Source organism: Polyergus mexicanus, unplaced genomic scaffold, assembly GCF_030449975.1.
Source record: "Polyergus mexicanus isolate NDT 795.1 unplaced genomic scaffold, iyPolMexi1.0 SCAF_1, whole genome shotgun sequence".
Classification (NCBI taxonomy): Eukaryota; Metazoa; Arthropoda; class Insecta; order Hymenoptera; family Formicidae; genus Polyergus; species Polyergus mexicanus.
The window spans coordinates 2,684,123-2,711,703 of record NW_027223321.1 but is presented as its reverse complement, the minus strand read 5'-3'; the positions used below and the strand labels follow the sequence as shown (position 1 = coordinate 2,711,703).

General features: G+C 39.3%; 1 protein-coding gene across 5 annotated transcripts in view; it reads right to left on the bottom strand.

Annotated features, from left to right (window-relative positions):
- Nucleotides 1–27,581, bottom strand: part of Nachralpha1 (nicotinic acetylcholine receptor alpha1) — a 257,913-nt gene that overhangs the window by 99,463 nt on the left and 130,869 nt on the right. For 4 of the 5 annotated variants that reach the window (XM_070316415.1, XM_070316408.1, XM_070316442.1 and 1 more), the window contains one exon: nt 21,603–24,594. The exons of the other annotated variant lie outside the window; for it this stretch is intronic. In XM_070316415.1, the coding sequence (XP_070172516.1) occupies nt 24,391–24,594 (204 nt within the window). In that variant the 3' untranslated portion in view covers nt 21,603–24,390. Of the gene's footprint in view, nt 1–21,602; nt 24,595–27,581 lie in introns of those variants that run through there. 5 annotated transcript variants of the gene reach the window in all.

Sequence of the window (27,581 nt, the reverse complement as noted above, 5' to 3'; positions counted from 1 at the left end):
CTCTCCTCCGTCTTTTCTTTTTTCTTCTCGCAAAGTGCCTTATCAATAAAATTTGCCAAACGGGGATCCGTCCGAGAAGAGAGACGTGATGAAAGATGCGGGCTTTCCGGGCACTTGATGGATATACGAGCAGATTTTTGGGGAAGTGATTTTTACACGAGGGCAAAGAATACATATACAAAGGGAGAAAACGAAATTCGACGATAACGTCGAGAGAGAGATGAATCCTCTTGGCTTTTTTTCAATACGTTTATTATTTTTTAAACAATAATTTTAACCGTTCGTTATATATATTTCAATCGTTTTACATACGTTGGATAGTTGTGTAGAGTGTAGACGTTAGCTTACAAATAGATTAGTTTAGTTTATCCATACATAATGTGTTCGTGTTTTCTTTCCTCTTTCTTCCCGTTAGAGTATGTAATGGCTTCTTGTGTAATTAGATAATTAATATTTTACACATATAGCGTCTCTGCTTCCGCTTTCTCTCTCTCTCTCTCTCTCTCTCTCTCTCACCCTATCATTCTTCCCCTTCGTACATTCCTGTCAAAGCTTCCTCGTTCTCTCACGTTCACTCTATCTCTTTCCTTTAATTCTCTCCCTCGCCCGCCCCTCGAACATCCCTTTTTCCTCCTATTTTGATGTTTCATCGGGAGCGGAATTACGTGAGAAATTATAGACGGATTTAAGTGCCATTTGCCCGTCGAAGCGACCGCGCGAAATCGAACGAACTCGAAATGCGTTGCGCGAGACGGCGTGTGCGTTTTGTGACGAAGCGACGAAAGAAATGCGCGGAAACACAACGAAGGAGCAAACGTGCGAGAGCATATCCACGCGTGCGTATATACGGTATACATGTATTTACACGCGCGCGAACTGCATTTCCGATGCCGCGCGTAAGCCCCGGCGAGTCTCGTCGTTGCGCCGGATGTGCGTACATATACGAGCGACATTAGTGAAATCGCAGGTATCGCGGATGAATCTCCTCCCGAATCACGTCACGACGATTCATCCAGGCAGCAATGATCATCGAAGCCGATCGACGTCGACGAGAATTAACGCCAGACCCCGTACTCGGTCGCGTCTCCTCTCATTTAAATTCTAGACTCGCGATACGAAACTCGTTTCGTTATTCTCGACGAATGCGATGAGAAGTTGGAAATTCTTACTCATTTATTACGCTGGAGCATTTCTGAATTTACAGTGTAAACTGCATCTACCAGCGTGTTAGTTGCAAGTTAAATTGAAAATTAGAAACTTTGGATTTTATCTTTTGACATTTCGCGTTTCCTCCGATTTTACGTAATACTAAAGTAAGAAATAATTGTGCACATGTGAATGCCATAATAAGTTTGATATTACAATATTTCTCATTTACAAAAAAAAGAGATTTATAATCACCGTAAATTATTAAAATATTAACTATTAATCTTATTATTTAAAAATATTGCAAAAAATATATTTATATTTTTTTAAAAATTTATAAAATGCTATATAGATTTATGAAGATCTTACCGAAAATCTCTCATTGCTTCTTTCGCGGAACCTCATATTTTTTAATACCATACAAGTTCCATTCCATAATGTTCCATTAATTGCCAAATGCACTTTGGCAAAGATCGGCGAACGAGGAATAACAACGTTGTTGCTGCCATAATCCTGCCATTTCACTGCCGATACATCACGATCCGGCACGTCGACTAGGCATCATTATCGCTAAATCGGATGTCTATGTATGTGTGTATGTGTGTATAAAAGAAGTGGTAAAAGTTACTATACATATCATACGTATTAGTGGCATTTGAGGCTCGCGGGGGCTCGAATTATATGCGGCGTAATAATCGCGCTGATCGGAGAGAACCATTCGAAATTACACGAATTAACGGAATATCCGAATAATCGATGCGGATAATTCGAATATTTCGACGTGTGAACGTGACAAATCGATACCAGGATAACATACAGCAAAGAGAGTGAATCATATGAAGATTTGCCGCTAATAGCCATCACTGACATCTTGCATGATTCAAATACCAAGCGATTCTCGCGAGCGATTGTCACATTTTGGTGACAACAAATAAAAGTCTATTTGAATATATCTCAAATCAATCTAATGTATAATTAATATAAAAAAAAAAAGATCCGCAAGATTAGCGCTAAATGTCTAAATTATGTATCGATTCTCTTTGTGATGACCGATTACAAAAAGATAATGATTTAGCTATTCAAATTATCGTTTCTTTCTTTTTTTTTTTTAAACAATTAAAACTGCGTGTATGTGTATTTTTCCGGCGGGACACAACATAATCCTGTATCTCTATATTTGTGGAGCATCGCAACTTCATGCGACGTTCGAAGGGTTAAATTCGAGTATTCGAATATCGAATAAATAGAAGACGAGAGACACGATTTGATTGATCGTTATTAAATATGTACAAATCACGAATGTGTATGCGCGCGCACACACATACACACACACACATATCCCAATTTTCGAATATTCGAATACCGAATTACTCGAGTGCTTGTCGCACGTCATCGAATGAGTGAGCGCTAATTACGATTTGTCGATGCAATTGCGAAAGTTCGCCGGCGGATGTCTTCAATGACCGGAAGTCTTCGGGACGAGGGAATGCTCGTGCTGATATACTACGTGCAACGGCAACAAGATTAAGAAGGAACATAATAAACGCACGTTGGGCAGGTGGCACTCGTTTCTGAGACACAACGGACACAGACGCACAAGGAACAGACGGACAGACAGACAGACAGACAGACAGACAGACAAACGGACAGACAGACAGACAGACGAACAGACTGATAAACAAACAGATAGATAGAGAGATCGGCATGTCAAGAATGTAAAAATCTCTCTGTCTCTCTTTCTCTCGGTGATTCGTTGTTTATTTAAAACAAATTCTTTCCTCTCCTCAAATTTCGCGCCTTCTCCCTTTTCTATATTTTTTGACGCGCGCTTTCACAATTTTCTATCGCTGTTCGTTCTGCGTACATTCTTTTGTTTTATTGTTCGCTCTCTTTTGCATTCTTTTATATACTATCGATTAAATCTCTGTGTCGCCACTCCGAGCCGCGACTCGCCAGAACGATAATAACGCTTGCTAATAATATTTAATGACAATAATAATAATAGTTACAATAATAGGATAATAGCGATTACAATAATAATAATTTTCGTAATCGTATAATAACGATCGCGATGACCTACAATGGCGGCGAGAAATCTTCTTCATTCTCCCCCTTCCTCCGGCTCACCGCAATCCTTTCCGCTTTTCGCATCACGTATGTACATATGTATAGCAATAATTATTTCACTTCCTTCATTATAGCATCGGTTAATGTTTAATTAATGGCATCTCACACATTCTCTCCCTCTCTCTCTCTTTCTCTCTTTATACAGCAATAATATAAACACTATACCGATGATGACAATAGCGGTGATGCGATGACACACGACGCAGATGGCGCGAGCTCGATATCGTCACAAAATCGAAAATTACGAAAAAGAAAGAATCCCTTAAATATAACGAACGCCACGATGTGATTCATGATGATTTAGTCGCTTAAATTCCTCGAGACATTATCAGGCTTTTGGAAGAATAATATTTTCTGCTTTTTTCTCCAACATTGCCTTTCTATTTATAATTATTTCTAGGTAATGTTACCGCATATTACTTTCGTTGATCGTCCTATTAAATTGTCGATTTGTTAGCTAAAACTAGCGATGTAATTTTTATATTCGCAAACCGATTGTCCGAATGACATGACATATGAAAAGAATTAATAAAAGGTATTATCATCATATTTATTCGTTTGAATAAATTATCATCAAGCGTAGTAAGCAACACAAAGAGTGAAAAAAAATTAATGTATAAATTATATATTTATTTAATTACAGTCACTATCGAACAAAAATATTAATAATTATCAAATTTTAATATATATAGTCTTGTTGCGTTCCTTCAACACCTTTCAATTATTATTGTATGATCAATATTAAAAATAAGAAAAATTATCTGTTAAGATTTTGGAAAATTCAAAAATTGCTTATAATCAATTTTTGGCAAAAAATGGGTTAACAAATTTCATGTTTCCGCTATTATCACGCTTGATGACGTTTTGACATGACCAATTTAAAAATTGGTCACTCCTTACAGATCATCGATATTTCCGTTTAATGTTTCAGTTTAAATGCCGATTTATATCACAATTGGAAGTTATCTACTTTTAAAACGCATGAAAAATTACCATTCACATATTGTATACATTTCCAATGATATCATGAATAAAACACAAATGTTTTTCCTACAGATATATTGATTGCCATTTTTTGTGACTGTAAACTAATGCAGAATATATGAATCATAAAAATCATTAATGCAAATATCGATAACGTGGAGAGATACTGAATGAAACAGTATATAACATTATATATATATATATATATATAAACAGCAAAAAATTACTTGTGCAGTTTTTATAAAAACAAGGATAGTTCATAATGTTTCAAAATTGCATATATAATTGCTTCATGCTAATTTGCGATCTGATTTATCAGATTTGTCTTGAATGTGTCGAGGTTACGTACCTGAAAAAATAACGACGACATAAACAATACATCACAAAATGTTGTAAAAGTTCTTTTTCACAGAGATGTTCTTCGGCATCGAATATAGGATAACGGCGAACATATACAATAATTCCACAACTATATTTTCGTCGTATATGTTAACTCGTTTAATTACGAAAATATATATTATTACTTTAAAAATAAAAATAATCATATCTCACTTATTTATACAATACTTGAATTTTGTCTCATAATCGAATATTATAAATATTTGTGAATGTTGTAAAATAAATTAAGCGAATGAGAATGCCATTTTGACGATTCTTTTCGCTGCTCTTGTCACTGTCGCGTGTATTTTTTTTTTTCACGGGGCGCGTTATAATTTACTTAATAAATTATTCCTTTGCACGTCTTCTCTTTTCATTTCGACGTTTCGCGTATCTATTCATTCTCGCTTGTTCTCGCACACGTAACGCGGGGACGCATCCGCACAGGCACGAATCTCACGCACACGCGTACGAATCACTCTCACACGTATGTGTTTCTTGACGGGCACACATGCCATACGCACTCATGCACGTACGTAGAACGCAACACACTCTTGTACGATAAATACATGTAATGAAATATATTTCAAGCCGACTTAATGTAGGATAACAGCTTCATTTTCATTTGTATATCTCGTTTTAGGTCGTAAATCTAGAGGATTGGCACGAGTCCGCCGTACGATTCGATTAGTTAGAAAAAATCTAGAATTTCTTAATTACCCGTAATTTTATCGTAAACATTTAACTGTAGATTCGATACGTTCTCTTATAACACACGTTTCTCGCCTACGTTTCTTCTTTTTTTTTTTTACGGATATAACAAAACGCTCGTTACGTTATTTTTTTTTTTTTTCTTTTCTTCCTTATTACTCGTGTATTACGCGTTTATGAGTATGACCGCGCGTGTATGTGTATATGTAATAGGATGTGTGCTCTCGATGCGTGTAACGGTGCGCGCGTGTTGTACGCTTCGTGTGTACGGCTATGTACGTATATATACGTATATAACGTGCGCTTATCTGCGTTTTATCCTTAATTCTCCTTAGACACTTGTTACCTCGTTATTTCTAATTAACGCGACGTCGTAATCGTCGTAGTCGCTTCCCGAGCGATACGATTCGCTCGACGAGATCGCTAAGGGGGAGAGGAGGGGGGGGGGGAGGAAAGAATGAATGAATGAAGGAACGCGGATATACGCAGAGAGGAAAGAAAAAAACGGGAGCGCGTCGGAGTTTCGATCAGAAGGGTCCGAAGGGGAGAGTTTAATACTGATCTCCCACTAACACACCCTTACATACGAGACACCGACGGGATAATGTTATCGAGGTTCGCTGATTCTCGAAGAAAGTTTTCGCATTACTCATCCCGTTGCTATTTTTTTTTTGTCATTTCTAAATTATCGCTAAATGTAAAAGGAGCAAAATGCTTTTCTTCGTTTATATATATCATACGACAAAATAGTCGCTAAGAAGGAGGATGGCGTTTGTAACGCGACTAGCGAGGTAAGATATGTGCATCGATAGAACTAAACTCCGCTTTTTCATTTCAAAATGTGACGATATATCGGTAAAAAATGCGCGGATGTGTTGAGATAAATTAAAAAAAAAATTAGAATGTTTATATCTAGGAATAAAGAGAGATTTCTTGCAGTCTTCGATGAGTGTTCGCGTCTCATTTAGCTTTCACTCCTAAAACTATCGGTACCCCTCTTCTCTTTTCTTCCTATTACGTATACTCGATGCAATTCGTCGCATCGGGCGTTAAAAACAGGCATTAATCCGAGACTATCACTAGATGAAAAGAAACCGTTCGCTCTCCCGTTGGTAAGATTCGCGGACGTAATTACGACGGAATTTCCTCCTCGTCGTCGTCCTCGTATCGGGGTCCGCCGATCGAGATATCGATCCTACTAAAAAAGCGCGCCGTTCTTCCCCCTCCGCTTAGTTTTGGTTTACAGAAGCCCTCCGTCCAAGCGAAAAGCGCTACGCGACGAGGGAGGATTTCTCTTCCTTTCGCGGTATATGTATATATATATAAATGTGTATGTATATATGTTATATGTATATACGCGTACCAGAATATACCAGAATTGAAACGGGATACGCGTCCATGCGCATCTATCTACGTCGTAAAAAGTGCCGAACGATCGACTCCGTACGTCGACGATTACGCGGCATTACGCGAAAATTATCCCTTCGGCCCCAAAATTACGTCGGCTCCGTGAAATCCAACGTAAAGAGAGAAGGCGACGTGAACAACGACCGAACGAGAATCGCTGATGAGCGCCAACGCGAAACGTCGTCCTTCGGTAATCCGCCGCTTCCGTTTCCAAAATAGGAATGGCGACATAATATTCTGGGAACGGCGACGATCTATTAGGAAATTGTCTATGTCCGCCACCTCTATCCTCACTGGAAGCATTTTCGATTTTCGCCAGCTATTCTCGCTGAAAAATATCCATTTTATCGTCTCTACGATAAATGTCATCGATGTGCGTATGACTTTACAGATTTGTCACATGTGTGTGTGTGTGTGTGTGTATGTATCAAAAATCACACGCTCTCCCTCTATTATAATTGAACAGATTTCAATTTGATCCGCAGATTTAACGCTCTTTATTTAATTTTATCATCTCTTTACATCTCCGGTTAAGTATGCCGTAAATAATCAAAGAATAATCATTAATTAAAGCGTGATATTTCCCGATCAATCTACATACATTAAAAAGTCGCTGATAATTTTATTAAACTATTAAAATTATAATCTCTTAATGTAACGTATCGCGATTCAGAGAGAAAGCGCGCAAAACTACAATGGTGCTTCATACGTACTTAATGCGTGCGATGCATATTTATATATGTGTGTGTGTGTGTGTATGTTTAATGCGAAATATGCGCGTGCATATCCGTTTTTCCGCGTCCCTTTGGCCCTCTCATAGCGCGAATCACGCTGGCGAGAATGGACCGCGAAGAACTGAAAATGTTGGCGGCGCCGCCAATCATCCCCGAGCGTCAAAAAAATCACTGGCGCCGCGAAAAATTCGCCGCAAAATACGACGGGTAATAATCTTCCCCGGCCTTTTCACGCGCTTCTTTATAAATTCTCTTCTTCCTCTCTCTCTCTCTCTCTCTCTCTCTCTCTTTCTCTTCCTCTTCTTCATCTTTTTTTCGTTTAATCGTAGAAAATGTGAGGCGTTACAAAAAGGTGTCCCGCGGCACGCACTCGGCGCATTTAATTTCGCTTCTCCTCCGATTCCGTTCGCTCGCATTAAGACTTCCGGTTGGTCACGCGATCCTTCTTCTTACGTTCATCCGTGCGTGTGTGGTGCGAGGAACGAATGGCGCGAGTGAATACAGGGCTGCGTCGAATATCCAGCCCGTCCGGCTTGTTTCATCTTTTTCCACTTATTCCTGTCCGACTCCTCGGAGGCCTACTCTCCGCGTTGTTCTTCCTCCTGCGTTTGGCTTTCGGGAACGAGTAGAAAAAGGGGGAGGAGGGGGGAGTGATAGTTTCACTTATTCTTCCGTGCTCTTTCCGTCATTCACCCGCCGCATTGGCGACCGTCGACGAACTCAACAACAAATATTTATGGATAGCCCTGCTTGGTGTGTGGCCGGAGCAATAGAGTCTGATTGTCTTAACAATACTATCAGTTTTATACGAGAGACAGTTCCTCTTTCTTTACCAATAGTCATTTTCATATAGTAATTATTAACAGTGTGTTCATGTGTGTCTGTGTGTACCGTTTTTTTTTTTTTTTTTTTTTTTTTTTTCATGAAATAATTAGATAGCACTCGATATACTCTAAAGGTAAGAGTTATCATTAATATTGTTGTTTAACGTCATCGTTATTTTTTTTTCATTATGATTATCTCGTTATTATTATTATTGTTATTATTATTACTCGCTATTTTTATCACTATTATTACTATGCGTTTATTATTTTTATTGTTATAGTATTATCGTTTTCTTTTTTACCATCGTTACAATCGATCACTTACACATATATTATCGTTCGTCTATTATAATTATTAATATATCTCGTTATCATACTATTTTTATATTTAATTATCTACTGTTCTCATCCTTCTTTCTCGTGCTTGTCTCCAAAAACATCGCGTATCTTGCGATGTTTACGTGCGCGTAATTTACAAACGGATCAACATTACGCGATAAAGAACCGATAGAGTGATAAAAGTGTTCCTCACGATCCTCACGCGCACTTATGTATGTGATTAAATGTTTATCTATTTATGCATCCGTTACATTTGCGGACCGTCGTTGCGTAACGACAACGATTAATTCTTTCACTCTCGTTCTCTCTCTCTCACACTTTCTCTCTCTCTCTCTCTCTCTCGATTACAGAGAATATAACTTTGTTTTATCTTTAAGTAACACATACACAACGTTGAGCAAAGATTTCGATTTAATCCGTTCGAAGGGACTTCGAGTGTGTCTCTCGTTTAGTCTCCTGAAATGTCCACCCGGCGACTACGTGTGGTTCCTCGATAACGTTAAACCCTATAATCGCTAACCGTGCTCTGCGCACACGTCGATCGCAGGCAACCATCAAAATCCATCGACGCGCTATCGATGGCTCTCATGAATCGTAACATTACATAACCGTCGAGAAAACCCCGATTAAATCGCGCGAGTTGTCACGCTTCTTCTTCTCCTTCGATCGCGCAAAAAAAAAAAAAAAAACATCGCACACGCTCGGCCCTTTCGCTGCCTCGATCGTTACATCTAGAGATATATTTGCGATCAAGTTTAGAGACATAGTATAGACCGCGCATTTCCTGTATTTACAATATTTTAGTTTAAAGAATAGATAAAAAAAAAAGAGAGAAAAAAGATACAGCTGGAAGTATTCTTTCTCTCTATTCGCGCCTGTGCAGTGATATTATTAGCAGTGACTTATAGCAGAATAAAAATTTGACATATCCATACGATAGAATAATTAACGATTTAGCTAACTATCTCCATTTTTTTAATTAGAGAAAAATGGAGCGTCCAGCTGTATCGTTTCTCTACCTGTTCTTAAGGATCTCTCATCCACGCTAGGTTTACTTACACTATGTCTACGTCTAAAAACTCCTACCGAATGCACGAGATAAATGAACGATTTTCAGTATTTCGCGCGTGTATGACTCTGACAGTTAATTAAATCGTTTCGATATTATACATTTAGTGTGCGTTAAACTAGATATTAACGATTAAACGCGCCCACGCACGTACACATTCGTTGCATTAATTCGCGTTCTCGCACTCAACGCGATAGTAACGAATAAAATTTGTTATACGCGTAGCAAAAAGATCAAACTGTATTGCCCATGTTTTAAAAAGCATTCATGCAATTGGCGAATTGCCCCATCGTTGATAGCTATGCTGGAATTTTATAAATCCCAGTTACACGCCAAAGCTGCGAATTAAAACGCAAACACAGCGAAAGGGCCAAACGCGCCCGATCCCGCCTGATCTTCTCGAACGTGTTATGTGAAACGTCAAAAGCCGACGACGACGACGACGACGACGACGCGACGACAATCGGATAACAGTAACAGTGATAGTCATATTAAGGATAGCAATCATTACACGACGATATATCGACAATTTATAGCGATTGCTCATGCGCGTGACAAGACCGTCGACGTTTATTCGCGTGCATTCGCGGCGGCGAAAACGGCGGGTCCGACGTGTTTTATCCAAAGAAAGAAAAAAAAAACGAAATCTACCTCGCCACCTCGATATTTCGGCGCCATATCGGTGAATGTCGTCGTCGGGCTGATGTATTTTCGAGCAGCTTGTAAAATAAGAAAAGAGGGAATCGAGAAAAATCCCTTTGTCTTTCCGCGCCGGTCAGTTGTTTCGCTGGCGGTTTTTTGGCGGCTTTGTGCCGACAATCACAACGGTGGTTGTCGCGGGCGAGCCCCTATTATAATTCAATCCGCCCGACCGCGTTCGTTTACATTTATCCCCCTACACACGTACGTGCACGCTCCATGAGAATTCGGGGGGAAGATGTTGAAAAAAAAAAAAAAAAAATCCCGCAAATTTCTCCGGAAAACGTCGTAAACGAGCGATGTCCTGGGCGCATTTCTTCCACCCTGAAAATCCTTTCCGATCGTCTAATAACGATGCCGTCGAACAACTTCGCCGCGAGCGACGTTCGCGGGAATGTCTTTGACGGCCGCTCTCGTCTTTGACGATCAACGACGAGAACCGTGATCGCTCGTTCCGTGGAAATTCGAGAGAGAAATACTCGAGTGTCATTGACGATGACGGGGATAAACAGAGAGCAAATACGATAGAACACGTCGTTTCGCTCAAAGAAATATTCCTATGTCTATACGTAGGCATTTTCTCGATGAGATCTTCCGCCGAAGAAACACAGACGGGCAAGAAGGGCAGAAGAGAGAGAGAAGACCCGACGAGATAAGTGAAATCACGCGGAAAAAGCGTCGTTCGCCAGCTGTTTTACGACGCAACTCCGTCGCATTGTTACGAAGCGATGGTATCCTCGAGATTATATAGGCAGTTGGTGTCTTGGTCGAAATACTTGTGTTGTTTGCTACGTCAGATGACAGCTCCGGGCCTCTCTTCTCCGTCCGCCCGCTCCTTGATAATTCGTGTTCTGTGATCGGCGATACAAAGGAAAGTCTTCATCGTTTACTCCCTATTTCGGCAGTCTGTGGCATTTGGTCGAGTTCTTCGATTATTTTTTAAAGCGGTACCTCTACATCCTGATCGTCCTTCCGCGTGTCAGTGCGGAAGCTGCAGAGAACAATCGGCGAAAGTGAGATGAAAAACGTCGCGTGATGACAATACAAAAGAGGAAGACGAAGCCACGCAAATTTCAACACTTCTCTTTCTCCTTCTTGGTTTCAAACATGCTTTAGCGGATAAATGACGAGAGATGCGACGAGAGAGACGCCCGAGTCGGGCGAAGAATCCATAACTTTCTGCTCACAAGATCGCGATTGTTCTTCTACCGTGTCGCGAAGCTGATTATGTGCCGACTGCTTAAATTTAATCTCACGAATAGAAGTTCTCTATTTAAATTAAAGCAAATACAGTTTCTCCTTTCCCGCGTTGCCCTTTAGTCTCATTATTTCTTCAGGGAAAGAGTTAATTGCTTGAAATTGTTGTGACTGTTCTAAGTAGCCTTTGTACCGAACTTGGCGGAATATTATGTTTCGTCTTTCGTCTTCTCTCCTGTGGCGAAATAGGTAATTTACTTACTTGCAAAGCGGAGTACAGCTCAATATAAAGTTCCGTGGAAGCGTAAGTAAATCAACGGTTAAGTAAATATGTCTCTTTCAAGCTAAATCAACGTCAAAACTACGTTCACATCCGATGATACGTCTTTCCGTCGTCCCGATTGAGATCACACGATAAGTATGATGAAACTCATCTAAATCACAATTCTTCGCTCGAATGACAAGAAATGAACAAACTAAGTCGAGTAAAAGTTTCTTTCTCTCTCTCCGTTTTTTGTCGTGTCATTTTCGTAATAATTCATCTTCCAGAATCACGATCGTTTCCGCGGTGATTCGCTTCGATGAATCCCAGCAAAGTATAACAGTTCACTTTTCCTTTATCGACTTGCCATGTTTCGTTGACATTTAAATCGGGATCTCGCACGACAATCGCGTCCGTCAATCAATTATCATACTCTTCTCACCGAAGTGTGCACTTCACTTGGCGTCGCAATCACCGCGTAGCCGCGTTCACAGAAGGCGTACACAGAGAATTATGCGGAACAAGATTCTTTCACGACGATGGGGAAAGAGGAATCGCTTTGTCGACATTTCGACATCGTTGAGGCGATCCGCCGCGTAGCTTCGCCGCCGCTAAAGACACGATCCTTCGAAAGTTCTCCGGGATAATTGGCGCGGCCGCGCACAAAAGAGTCTCATAAAGTCGAAGGGTACTCACAGGAAGACATGCGATAATAATTCTCCGCTAAATCACTCCGCCTTAATCGAACGCCTCGTCTCGTTGAAGAACCGATCTGCGTTCTCGAACGCTCGAGAGTTCGCGCGGTCTCAGAGATGAGGGAAGCTCGACGCTTAAAGACGCTCTTAATTCGAAGACGCCCTCGGAACGAGCGAGGAATGACACACTGCAATCTTTTATCGCTGCTTTATAATTTCTTATCGCAGATAAATTCTATCACAATATAATATAATAATAATAAATAGAAATTTTTATAATGTTCTTAAAAATAAAATGGCAGTCGTTATATTTTACATATCGAAAAATGAATTTCTATTGGATTGAAATTATTAACGAGAGCAGAGGAGATGGCAATTTTTGATATATTGTTAAATATAAATATAAAATATTATTTCTGTAAATATTTATTCATACGTAAATTTGCACACATTCATTAATTGTGAAAAAATAATTAAATACTCAATTCTTTCACTTGCGTGTAACGCTGATTTCTCTCACACAACGAAATAAGATCCTGATTGTTTCCTCTATATACGTATAGAGTGTATCGTAGTATCGTACGAGTATCGTACATATATATGTATCGTAGAGCAAATTTTCATCTTTTCCGCGTCACATTCCTCCCTCGTGCGAAAATGTCGTGAATATTCACGTACAAATTACAACTCTCTATGAAACAGCAATGTAACAAAAACTTACATGGTATAATTACTGCGTTGGCACGCACTGTTGACACAATGTTTTGCCCGTGGTATTATTTATTTGGCATGAGATACGATCTCGTGCACGTGTGCCGGAAGGGGAGTCAAATTGTCGCAAGTAACGCAAATTTATTCACGTACCACGAAACAAATTCGTGTGTGAATCCGAGAACAAGCTTGGATTGATCGGTGATTTTTACGAGCGCTATAAAAGACTCGAATATAATGATGTATTTTTATTGTTTTCTTTTATTTATGATTCATCGTTTTATATCAAGAATTCTTTTTAACTATTTGTTTATACGGTAGTGAATATTTTATCAAATCACAACATTTTTTTGCCGCTTGATCATGCAATATGATTGATCCTCTTAAAAAATCGCGCCAGTATAAAAATGATGACGAAAGAGACACGAAACATTTTTACACGTTTATGCCAAATTTTCGTATACTTTCGCACGACAAAGCGTTTGCGCGTTTACGAATAACTTTGTCGATTAATTTTTTAATACAATTACATTGTACAGATTTGACGATGCAATAGCGTAAAACTGAAAAAAAAGGGGGTCAAAAATAATATCATATAATTTTTCTGATTAATTAAGACAAGACAAAAAAAAATACCGAAAAAAAACAAACTCTTCGCTTTAAGAAGAGTACTTAATCGAATCGAAAGTATTTCGAATTATAATGTGCTCTGTTCTCAACTGCGATAGAGAATTAAACAAATTGCTCTATCGACTTGTACTGAAATGACAAAGCTACTAGTAAAAACACCACTAGATAATGCAAAATGAAGCAATAATATTGTCGCGATGAAAAGTTTCCACTAAGAGATAATGGGATTGCGCAATTCCTTTTATCCATAAATTTCTCCGCGAGTAAATTTTTCGTGATTTCTTCCTCCTACTCAGTTTTCTTCCCACGCGATTTCTCGTTCACGGAAAATATCGCGGAAGACACTGATTCGTCTCGTAGAATATAATAATATTCATAAATAGCGCTCGCCAAACGCGAAGGCAAAATATCAATTTACATTATTATTACGACAACCGCTTTCTTCGTCCCATGTTTTTCTCGGAATAGTTACTTCACCCCCAAATCGTTTAGAGAAGAGTGCTTCGTGGTACTCTTTGAGCTTCTGATAATAAGTGCTTGTTTTATTGAGCGTTTTGCGATTGTGACCCACTATTTCGTACACGACAATTCTTCTCTAAACAGTATATCTTTTTCCCTCTATAATTCGATCATACATAGTTACATAATTAATCAGATTTATCATTGATGCAATTGTAATTGTGCAAAAATTCAATATAATGTAACAATAATAAGAAATTGAAGAAATCATATATATTAATCGAATATAATCTGTAATCGTTCGAAATGTGAGAACGCAACATGTCATGCCCTAATTTTAAAGCAAATTTAATTTCCCGAGTGTAAAAGAGAGAGATATTAGTAAACAATTTTCCAAAGTGATGTCTCATTTAAATCGATTAGCTTTCGAAAACAGATTCTACATGTCCCATACAGTGCATTATGCCCGTAATGTCACAAAATATCTAGAATTAATCGCAACACATTTGGTACGCAGCGCGCACAAATTGTTTATTACACCAAAGTTCCGGTTATACATTGCTGACTGAAGGATTTATTCTGATTTTGTTGATTGACATCGAAATGTTATCGGGTTTACCGTCTATCGCCTTTTCATACATTACCAATAATTATCAGAATTATATGCCAAGTTTATCGAATCTTGTCGAACAATATATTCGAAAGAGAACATTTTATTGCTGAAACAGCTATGGAGAAAAGCGAGTTTTTTCTCCGCCAATTACTTCTTCAAAAACAATTTGTATATTAAATCAAACCATCTCAAATGTCGATGGTAACGCAAGAACCGCACCACTATCTTTTCGATCGTCAATGTCTTCGTATGTGGGTCACAATCCAAGAGATCTATCTAAAATTACTTACGATTTATTAAGTTACTTAACGATCTATTCCGCGTTTTCTTCGCGCGTGTATATACACGAATTTGTACAGTCTCTATATATATTCGCGTGTGTAATACGATATACTATAATATATAATAATAGTAATAATATATAATCCGTTTTCGCGGATACATTGATGGTTTGCGAAAGGAGGAGTTTTAAGGCAGGAAGACGGGTTTCTGTCGCGATGGCTTTGTCATCTCCTATTTTCTCGTCGTCTCTCACCTTCCCGGATATTTACGCGCATCTGTCTCGATTAGCTTTCTTGCGAATCGAGTGCAAACTGATGAATAAGATACGTCGCGTTCGTAAGTTCGTTAAGTGTTCCGAAGTTCAACGATTGAGTGTATTGAGCGGAGGGAACGATCGTACAGCAATTGAATGTTATTGACATGTACGCTCCTAGATTCAACGAATCGAGATTCGATAATAATTCAATCGCTATTCAACTGTTGTCTCTTCTGAATGCACGCATTGATGATCACAGTGTAATTTAACGCTACACACGTGATCCGTTCTCTCTCATTCATCGACCTGTCGTTCGTTAAATAATAATTAAACTGTCAGATCGACGATATACAGGATGATACAAAATTACTGTTCATTACACGTACCTTTAAATGAATTTGTTTTTTTTTTTTGCTCCTATTCGATGTAATTTACACAGAAAAGAATTTCACCTTCTATAGTTTTTCATTGGCGTATTAATCCAATTGTTTGTACGTTTTAAAGTTAAAAAAAAAAAGAAAAACTGCGATTCTAAAACGTTGATGTCTCAAGCGTTACGTGCGCCTCTCGTCTCGATTAAATATTTCTAGATAATTATATATTCGTCTTTAACGTACACTTAATTAAAAATCTTCTTAATTCTTAGTAATTAAACATCCCAGCAATTAAGTTAAAGTTTTAAAATAAGTAAAAAATAAGATTTTATTTTTTACTTGTTATTTATCCCGACAAATTTGATTCTCCGGCAATTCTCCAATAATTCAATTAAACTCTTTGATATTCATACACAAACTAAATAAACAGCATTCTTTGTAATTTGTATTCTAATTACGTTTCATTAAGAGAAAGTCTCTTTTTTGACATTCATTAAAATTTCGTACAACGTATCTGCTTCATCCATTTGCTTTTTCGAGTGACGCGTACACAAGTACATACGTACACGAACAGCGTGCGCGGGAAACTCTATACATACGTAATGCTCTCGCGCGTTGCGAAAATGAAATTTGCGACGCAATTTCCTAAAACGATCGGAGACAACTGTAGGCGTTTCCACGCCACGCGTACGCGCGTTCTCATGTTCTTCGTTGATCCTCCAGACAAACTCTGAACGTGTAAATCTAGAGACATAAGAACGAAAAGCAGAGACTTTGGAGCATGCTACCGCAATTGTACCGCGTTTGTAAAGATATGGATCGATGCACTTGCAGCGGTTTCGCAAATGTAAAGAAATGACGGGAATCACAAACACAAATAATAATTTAAAAAAAAACGGAGATATTATAAGAAACAGACTCATTAAATTTACTGCCAAATTATAAATTTGCATGTTCCATGTTACATAATCAATCTCTCTTACTCTTAATTAAATCAGCGGCGTAAAATCTTATAACGTAATTTCTCGCGATAAAGCCCGATTGTTAAATAATTCTCCTCATTCACGGCACCTGCACTCGCGCGTGCACGAGAGTGAATTGACGAAGGTACACCGAGCGAGTGGCAGAAAAAAAAAAAATAAAAGAAATAACGCGGCGGAAAATCTGTGCGAATCTGTCATTGAGAATCTATGATCTCTCATATTTCGAGAGTGGTCGCGAGACACGAAATCAGAACTTACTTACCTAATCCACGTACTCACGTCCCTGGTTCGTTCGATTGTTCGTTCGTTCGTTCGTTTACCTTGCACGCCCGTCCTAATTTTCCACCGCCGTTTGCACTACTAATGAATCACGTTTCTGCCAAAGGCTGAAGTGACTGAAAAATTCAATTACACCGGCGAGCTTCGTTCCCAGCCTGGCGTAGGTGTAATGAAATACTCCGAACGCGGAATTCGCAAAATGAAAGGAGGAAGAAGCGAGGGTGAGGGAGAAGGGAGAAGAAATGGCGAATGCCGAATGAAAACAGAAATCGCAATTATCTCGTGACCCGATTTGTCCCCCGATCTGACAGGTGTAACGGCACCTTTTCTCTCTCTCTCTCTCTCTCTCTCTCTCGCTCGAGCGATGTTATTTATAATATAGTGGTGCATGTTATGGATGATCACACGTGACGTGCAGAAATACTTATTAATTGTGACAAACGCATGCCTACGATGCAGAATGTTTGATAACAGGCACATATTTAATTTCATTAAAATATTTAGATGGATGCCATAACTTTGTTTTTATTGAAGTTTCATGCCCCAAGTTACGATTCTGTTAAAACTCGTGCGAAATTTTGAACTAGAATATAGAAACGCGTGACGATGAAATCAAATAAAGGACGATTATGGCCAAAAATGCCGGAATCGTTCGCAAGACGCGATGTTTCAGCTACAAACGACAGCTTCTCAATTATTAGACGTAGCTCACCGCTGATCATATCTCCGCTGATTATCGGAAGCTTATCGGAAAACTACGCGCATGTCTCATTTCTACAAACTTTTCTCTAGCTATTTTCCTTAACACGGGAATGGAGGAGGCGAAAGTGATTCGGTTACAGGAAGACGCGTGATTGAAGCCTTTTGGCGACGTTTACGAGGTGAAGACACTCTAATAGAAGGGACGAGAAAAGAGTCGCTCTGCCCTTCCGGCACGTCACTCGCACGCTTCGTTGATAACGACGATTACAATCGATAGCGTCTAATATTTATACAGTTTCACCGATATATATGTATATATCAAGTTATGTAATTCTTATGTAACTGTATACAATTTTTCTGTAGCGTCTGTGCAAAATAACGGAATAACAAAACGAAGAGAGAATATTTCTTTCTCTCTCTCTCTCTCTCTGTATCTCTGTTCCTCTCTATAGATATATAAGATTGTATTTTACAACAGTGTGTTATGCGTAATTTTACGATATACATCCGTCCTTCGATATATCGCGCTGCATGTAACGCCATAATTACTCGAGAATGTAACACTGTAATTCAATTCAATATTAATGATTAGATTAAATAATTACATTAATCGAATTCCACAAGTTCTCGTTCCGTTTTAAAAAAATTGTACACAAGCCAGTTACATAATTTTTACATAATTTTCAACAATTCTGAGATCTTTCCGAGCCATTAAAGAAGATCCAAAGTGGACCGAAATATTCGACGCTTTTCTGTGTATGTATTTCTCGAGAGAGAGACAATACTCTTACAGTTATATCATAAATACTTACGTACACTTACACAACCGCGCTCGGGCCTTAATCGGGTCCTTCTCTTCTTGTAACAATTCTACGATAATAATGATCGAGAAAATTGCGCCGATTATAATACAATTTTCGTGATCGATCGTAGTTAAAAGTCGAGGCGACGCGACCGATCCCCGGATCTCGCAACCCCTAATTCAAAGTCCAATACTTAAACGCTCCTCCTTCTCACTCCTATGTATATTATCGTGCATTATCGTAGCCGATTATCACCGATTATACGAACAGTCTATATATAACTAACAATATGCACTTATCGTCGTCGCTATCACTGTCGCTATCATCCTCCGCTTTTTCCAACCTTCTTCTTCTTCGTCACGATAGTCATCACACGATCGCGTTAATTACATTGTTGTTTACGGTTATCACGCTCTCTCGGGAGAATGGTAGCGGGCGGGCGGAAGGGGAGGGGGGGGGGGAGGTGGAGGTGGAGATGCGAGCCGTAAAAAGGATGAGAGGCGACGCTCTCTCCCTCCCGCGCGATAATCGATATTTATTTATTATCGTAGTAACGGTCGTTGGCGCGCGCTTTATCGTGTGTTCCAGCCACGCAGTATCGATTAACCACCGTGCACGGGCAAGAAATCGGGTCGTTCTCTCGTGTGTGTCTGCATGTGTGTGTATGTGTATGTGCCTGTCTCTATCTCTCTTTTTCCTCTCTTCTCACCCTTTCTGGAAAACCGACCAATTTTCGATGACAACATAGGCGAAAATGAGCGTTGCGCTTGCGATCGCTCGTATGACAAACTCCGTTTGACGTAACGCGCCTCCGCGATTTATTCCGATCGCGCGCGAGCGCGTTATAGATTCGTAACAGATCACGATACGCGGCATGATGACGCATCCGAAATATACCGGCTGTCAGGATAAATTCGCTGTGATGCTTATCGCGCGAGCTATCGATCGAATTCGGAATCGCGTATGAGAAGGAGAGATGGGGGAGGGACACGCGAGTGCAGCGACAGATTTAGAAAACGAGATTAGTGATCAACGGTTTGTGTCGCGAGTAAATCTTTTTCGCTGGAACAAAATGGAAAGAATGTTTCGATGTGAATTATCTTGTCGCGTTGATGATGTAAAGGTAGACAAAAGGATAGGGCGACAAACTTATGAGGTAATTTTAACCCCCGCGTTGTACGCAAGGGATTATCCCTTTAATATCCCTCTCGATGTGAAAAACTGTACATTATACAAAAGCGTAACAGATCTTTTTTTTTTTTATAACCGTTACAAACCCCGAGAAAATTTCTCAGCATTTACGTGCATGTATCGCGGTTATTAATTAATCTCAATGAATTAGTTTAATGTTCGAATACGAAAATATTTCGCCCGATATACGAAGAGAAGAAATTAAACGATCGATTGTGTTTACTTGTCCGAAATCTAGTTTCAAGATCCATTTAATAATTAGGTATATAAATAAGATCTCATCGTCATTGAAAATTGGTCGTGGTTTATCTCGATTTTTCCGCGCGATACGATCTTTTGCACGTGTTCCGCGGCCACGATAAACGCCACAGATGCCGGACATCGACGATTTTATTAGCCATTGTAGACTCACCCGCCATTGGATTCGCTCACTTTTTCCCTCTTCTGCGTGTGCACGCACCCGTAGTTCCATCGACCCCGTCGCGATGATCATGCCCCTCCGCTCTCTGCCATCGTCCTCCTCGTGATAGCCTCTTTAATTAATCGCCGAGAAGAGAGGTCTCCTGCTATTCTTTCCACGTCGAGGGATAGTTGATCCCCTTAGCGATCGGCAAAAATAAAAACGATGGTTATCGGAGCTTCCACGCCTTCTAGTTCCTTATTTTCCTTATCCGTCCCTCGATATTTAGCCTCCTCTCAAGCTGCTTCCTCGCTATTTCGAGAGAACGGTAGCTCTCCTGCAATCTGGCTCCTTCTTCGATCGACTCGTCTAATCCCCTCCTTTCCTTCTTCTTCCCCGTTTTCACACAAAGACACGTGTATCTTGATCCTATCCGACGAGCCGCATGACGCGACAGCGAGACACACCAAAGCCTTCTGTCACACCTGTCACAACGTCAACAAGCACCGCCGCCTCGCGCGGCTTGGCAAATGAAATGTCCCCCTTTCTCTTTCTTTCTCTCTCTCTCTCTCTCTCTCTCTCTCTCTCTCTCTCTCTCATTTGCTCGCACGTAGATTGTACAATTAATCAATTAATGTAATTCATCTCTTTACACCTATTATGCACATATATGAAATATATTATACCATTACTTTTTACGTGAGCAAATAAATTGATTATTATATCGCCGAGCAGGGATCACGCGGAGAGCGTTTTTAATGCTCTCCTCGGCCCAAGCCCCCTCTTATTCCTCGTCGGCGTATGAACAATGTGTACGTACCTATGTATGTATACACGTCTGTGTGTGTGTATATATGTTTAGACAAAGTACGTACTCTCGTGTACCTATGAGTATGTGTCAAGCGCGTGCGCGAGTGTATAAATACGTGTATGTATACGTGCGTGCGCTCATGTGTGTTTAATCTCCAGCGGCTCTAATTACGTCCTGTCTCCTCTCCCTTCCCCCATCCCTCTTTTGCTTCTTTTTCTCTCTAACGAAGTAAAACTATCCGAAACCGTGTCATCTTTAACTTCTGTCGCGTTCTTACTGCGGATCCTCATCCTTGGTATCCTTCTCGTATTCCGCGGTTTCTGCCTCGTCATCTCGGCTCCTGTTAATACCCCCTCCCCCTCGACGACGGAATACTCTCGACGTGCCTATGCCAGCCAATCGCGACGATACGAGCAAACACGTCGAGAGCTTTCTTGCGTCTCCTCTTTCTCATTCCCCTTTCTTTCTCTCTTTCTCTTTTTTTACTTCTCTTATTTATTTTTGCAAGTATCGATTCGCGATGTGTATATATATATATATATATATATACACATCGCGAATATATATACGGTAGAAAGAAGAAATAATACGCAGTGCGCCGTAATTGACGAAAGAAAGCCGAAAAAGAAATGAACGAGATGAACCATGATTGATACTCGCGCTCCGAACGAGCCAACTTGAACCCTCATGCTTTACGGCTGAATTTTATACGAGATTGAATTTCATTTTTTTATGACGATAATATAGATATTCTTTTACGCCGATAATTAACGTACGGCGTCACGTAGAGGAACGTTAACTCATATCTTTTCGAGAGCCCGTTGCTTTTTCAACGTCGTAATTAATAATTAATCGCATACCTCGCGCTTAATTAAGTTGTTTTATATTAATGCAGTAAAAATAAATTATCGTGTGAGTTACTCGATCGAAATAAAATAGCTTTCATCAAAAATTTACACGAGAACCTTTCACCATCGAAAGAAATATTGATATTAATATCGACCCTACAATCCGTTATTAATATATCAACAGACGAAAAACGATCATTGCGATTATTTATGCGCGACGTAATTATTTGTTCCAGCAATCATATGAATTGTCGTCGACACCATCGGCCCTCGATTTTATTTTATTTTATTTTTTTTTTATCGTAAGACACTCGCAAGACTTTCGTTAGAGCGAGCTCTGTTCTCGAGAATAACGGAGGACCGGGAGAAAAGGCAACAATCATTCTTCGATCGAATTCGTGCCGACACGTGGACGAGCTGGCTCGTGGCCGAAACCGCTTTTTGGCACGCTGGCGAACTCTATCGCTTTTATCCGACCTATTCATCTGATCTATTCGATCGTCGTATTATCCCACCGACGCCGCACTTATATCGTCTCTTGTTACACAAGCCGACCAAGTAGTTCAAGCGGAGACCGAGCGCGTCTAAAAATTGGCAGTTGTTCGCATGGTTGTCGCTCAATTTATGTTTGCTCCTCTCTCGTGACTTTCGGCCCCTCTCGTCCCCTGATCTTCGGACGTGCGCGCGTTTTACGGCGAAGGGGGACGAGCGCCCAAACGCGAGCGACGACCCGTTCCAGAGATCGTCATTAATCAATGACATTAATTATGGGACAAGCCGACGAGCGGATATGCTTCGCGAAAATTATTTTGCCAATCAATTATTCCTGGTAGTCGTGCCGTTCTCGTTAGCTGCTTGAATGCTGTCCGGGCCACTCGATACGTCGGAATAATCGATCAATTGGATAATTTGCTTCGATAATTGGCCGCTCATGTAAATTACTCGAATCGCGTCGATAACGGCATATCGATATCCGTATCAAGTGGCGATCATTATTCGAGAGAAGAACGCCAATGATACCATGGAAAAATGGATCGACAGATCGATCAAGATGCAATGTTCCAGACTGTCATCTCGTCGACCGACCATAGATCCGCGTGATTAAATTTCCGAATATTTTGTAGCAAAAGTACGTAATTTTGGAAATATTTGAGACACGTTGAAATATGAAAGATATTAAATTTGCAGGATATAAATAAGAAAGTTTGCAGAAAAATCTGTAAAATCCTGCGAGAGGGATGAGAATTTCTCCGAAAAAACTTTCTTTAAAGCGCATAGAGATTTTCCTTCGCCATGTCAACGCGAACGCGTCAGCGTGAAAATGTTTTCGCACGTGTATTCCACGAAATGCGTCGAAAGATGCACGCGCGTGTCCATACGTTTATCAATATAAGTATACCGCGTGAGTGACGTTGATACCGGTATATGTACGGTATATGGTATATGTATGTGTATATATGTATGTACGCCAAACGCGCGTGTGTAATGTATTATATATATATATATATATATATATATATATATATATATATATATATATATATACATATATTATGTAAGTATAGATGTAAATGCATGTGAAATCGGTACCTCGGTGTACCACGCATCTTCTCGCGCGCTGTAAACATCTTCTTATATAAAATCGGCAGTTCGGGCAGTTCGACGTCTCGCCGCACGACTCTAGCCTTACGTATGAAACCAGATTTACAAAAATACGGTGCGCGTGTTTTTCGCGTATTTGGCACTTTTTCACCTCTCTCTCTCTCTCTCTCTCTTTCTCTTTCTCTCTCTCTTCCTTTCGTCCAAACTCTCGCTTGTTCTGTCTCTCTTTCTCTCTTTCGCACCCACTTTCGCACCCATTCTCTCTCTATTCTTCCTTTTGACGTTTTGTCTCTCCTCAGTTTTCCTCTCCAACACATACATACATACGCATACCCACACGCATCCACATGCGCGCTCTATCTCACTTTATCTCACTCTGTCACGAAAGCTCCCTTACTCTCGTGTATTATGCGGTCGCACGCTCTTATCTTATCTCCATCCCGAAGGGTGATCGGACCAAAGTTCAACCGATCTACCCTCTTCGAAGAGGGTTACAGTATCCCATTTCACGGATTTATCCGGCAAAATTTCATTCGTTCGTGATCCGCTCGTCGCAGTTCTTGATTCCCTCACTTGCGTGTCCATCTTCTTGGTGTCATCCGTCCGGGACCACGTATTTTTGGCACCAGCGTGAGTTCGAGAGAGGGTCCTCTTCCACGTCGACGCGAAAATCGGCAGTTTCGATGATGGGCGGCCGCGGGGAACGACGGTAATGACGACGACGACGATGACGACGACAACGGCGGCGGCGGCGGCGGCGGTGGCGGCGACGGCGACGTCGACGACGGCGACGGTGATGACGTGGACGACGCCGTCGTCGGCGATTAGACGGCCGACACTGTGGACGCGGCACGTGGCCGCGCGGGATCGTCGACTAGTCCTCCTCGGGGCCCATGTTCATCAGCATCATCTTCTTCTTAGCAATCTTACTATATTTAATGTCGATCGGCTTCGTCGTATCGTAAAGGCTCGGCGCTTGCAAGATAATTAACGCCGTGCCAAGAACGCAGGCCAGCGTGAAGATCCAAAGGAAGATCCGATCGAGCACCATCGCGACGTACTTCCAATCCTCCTCCACCTGGAAGCAATCCAAAAAAAAAAAACGTACATACATAATTAGCTATTTATCTTACTGTGAAATAATCAGCGTCCCTTCGGAGCAATTCATCTTGAGATTTAAATTACAATACTAATTTAAAATCGTGTTTGTCAAGGACAATCATCCCTAAAAATTCAAAAAAATTTTATGAAACTTTGGTAATATATAAGAAGTATACCGAGTGTACTTTAGTTTACTTTTCAAATTCAGTCTGTACAGGCAAAATCAAGCTTAAACATAATTTTTCTTTATTTTACTATTCGGAAATAAAAAGAGATATGAAAAATTAGAGAAAAAAAATTACTTTTTTTAGTATTTGTAATATAAATTATTAATTGTTTCAAAAAATTATTATTCATGTAAATCATTGTGTATTGTGTGTTAATAATTGTTTAAACAATTGATAATTCTATTAAAAATTCTAAGGTTATTTAAAAAAGTAATTTTTCTCAATAAAATTTATATATATGTACTTCTAAATATATTTTAATATCTACATACTTTAATGATTCTTACGTTCTATAAAGATTTTAATTGTAAACTATTTTATCTCCTACCATACAATACAATTACTCTTAGCTTCAACTGACTTGAGTAAAAATTAAATCATGCGTTTTTCCTTATCATTGATTCAACAATAGATTTATCTATGGTCTGCATCAAAATAGATGTATCTCGTATGCAAAAATGTTCTGTGTGTCGCGTATGGATCTCATAAAGATACGAGAGACTTTAGATCGAGAGTCTCTCGCGCATGTTTAGTATCAACAACTTGCCGGACGTATCCGTTATCCAAGTTATATGGCATTTGATATAGGACAAGCTATAAGACGAGTTTCTATCTTACGTGATCTGATGAAGCATCCTCGACATACTGCGTCAGCTTTTCGCATAGAGAAAGAAAGAGAGAGAGAGAGAGAGAGAGAGAGAGAGAGAAACGCGAAAAAGAAAGAGAGAAGGACGATCGATCCATCGTGCTAACGGTGTATTGACTTCTATATAGATTCTTACTAGGACAAGGAGGGAGCCAGGAAGACACGATAAAACAGTCACCCAATACTTTTATGATACTTTCACAAGGACAATGCACCAGGCCGTTACTTTGCTACTACTCCGATCACCATTTCCCTAGTATCTTCTTCCCGCTCTGGTTCGTCTTGAGATCCGTCAAAGAAACATCTTTGCCCTAAGAGCATTTTCGGTACGTGATCTCTAAGACCGATGTCAGAAAGCCTCGGTAAACCCTCCTTCACTCTCCCCCTATCCCTTTACTAATGCACGGAAAAACAACCATGTATCTTTGTGTAATTAAAGCAACTAAAAACAATTAATAAAAATTTGATAATATAATACAAAGTTTGATAAAATATATATATATATATATTTAATTAAAAATGCCGTAAACACGCAATATAAAATATAAAATTAATTATTAAAGATAATAATAAATATAAAATAGTATTTGATTAAAAATTGAGATTCGATGTCGATTTCTGCGTTTAATGTTTAATCCAACGATTTTGTGTTGCAACCAAGGTATTCAAAACTCTTTTAATCTGACAGAATATTGACAGTATCTCTCATTTTACATTTCATCCACATAAAAGATTCTTTAGATCTCTTTTGTAATCTTATATATGTATATATATATTTCGCGTATACGATTAAAAAAGTATAATTCCATGCAAGATAGGGCGGCATTATGCGGTTCTATAAAATCGAGTTGTAGCCAAAACTTGGCTACAACAACGGGATTGGCTGCCACATCATCCTCCATCCTTTACTACATAAAAATGGATTTGCATATTTTGTATATATACGTATAGTTTAAAACGTATATATCGTATGTATGTTATTACATGGTATACATAAGGCGATAAGCATACAATGTGCATTTGCTATGGTTACATCCACATTGTTCCATATACAGTGTATTTAATATAAATACGGCTTCAATGATCATTTTTAATATAATTAAATAAATGTAAAATAAAAATATAATTATTATATATATATAAATTCCTTTTTTCTTCTCGGAATAAAAAAATGCATGACTCACACATACATCATGTAATAGTTTGTAATGTAATTGAAAAAAATTATATTTAAGTTTACGAAAGAGTGACACAATTTTTTTTTTTCTATATATAAACTGCCAAAATTTTAGATTTACTTAAATTTTTATATCAAATTATTCGAGTTTTTCCTTGATAATTTCAATCTTGCATAATGATATTTTCTGAGCACTCGGTATGTACACACTTGCCGCAAAACGGACGCATTTGGCAATGAACGGCACTTTGCCGCAATGCGTTATTCGCCGTACTTTGCGCAAATAAGTTATGCGCGCGACATTGGAGGGAGGGAGACCAGGGGGGGTCAAGGAATGGTCTTAAGCGAAGCTTCATCGAACTTGGTTTTTCCATGGCATCAAGATATCCGAAGACATGCCCTGGCAAATAAATCCGGAAATCAACACATATCCGGTATCACAAGGTTTCGATTTAGCTCAAGACCGTTACGCGAGATACTCCCTCGTGAAAGTTGGACGCACAGTATCATTCTTCGTACAATTCGGCGTCGATTTCTTCTCAGAGAGAAGATCGAGATGTTAAAATAATTTTTTCAAATAAAGCTTCGAAAGCAAATAAGTAACGGAATATTATATATCTTTCGTTTAATCTTTTTTAAATAGACTGTAATAAAAAGCTTCAATTTAAGATTAAGTTGTTAAAATACTGCAGTTGAAAAGTTGTAAGAAGATAATCTTTTCTGACATTTTCGCTGAGAGAAGAAGTTTATTCACGAGAAATAATTAAATGCCCGCTTTTCGACAATTCTGAATAACTTTATATGAATCATAAGCCAGATATTCTCCCGTCGACGCTTTCATTCTGAATGTCTGAAATGTGAAACGTTTCGTATGCGCGTTGGTCAATCTGCATAGAAAGATGTCTCTTTTTTAT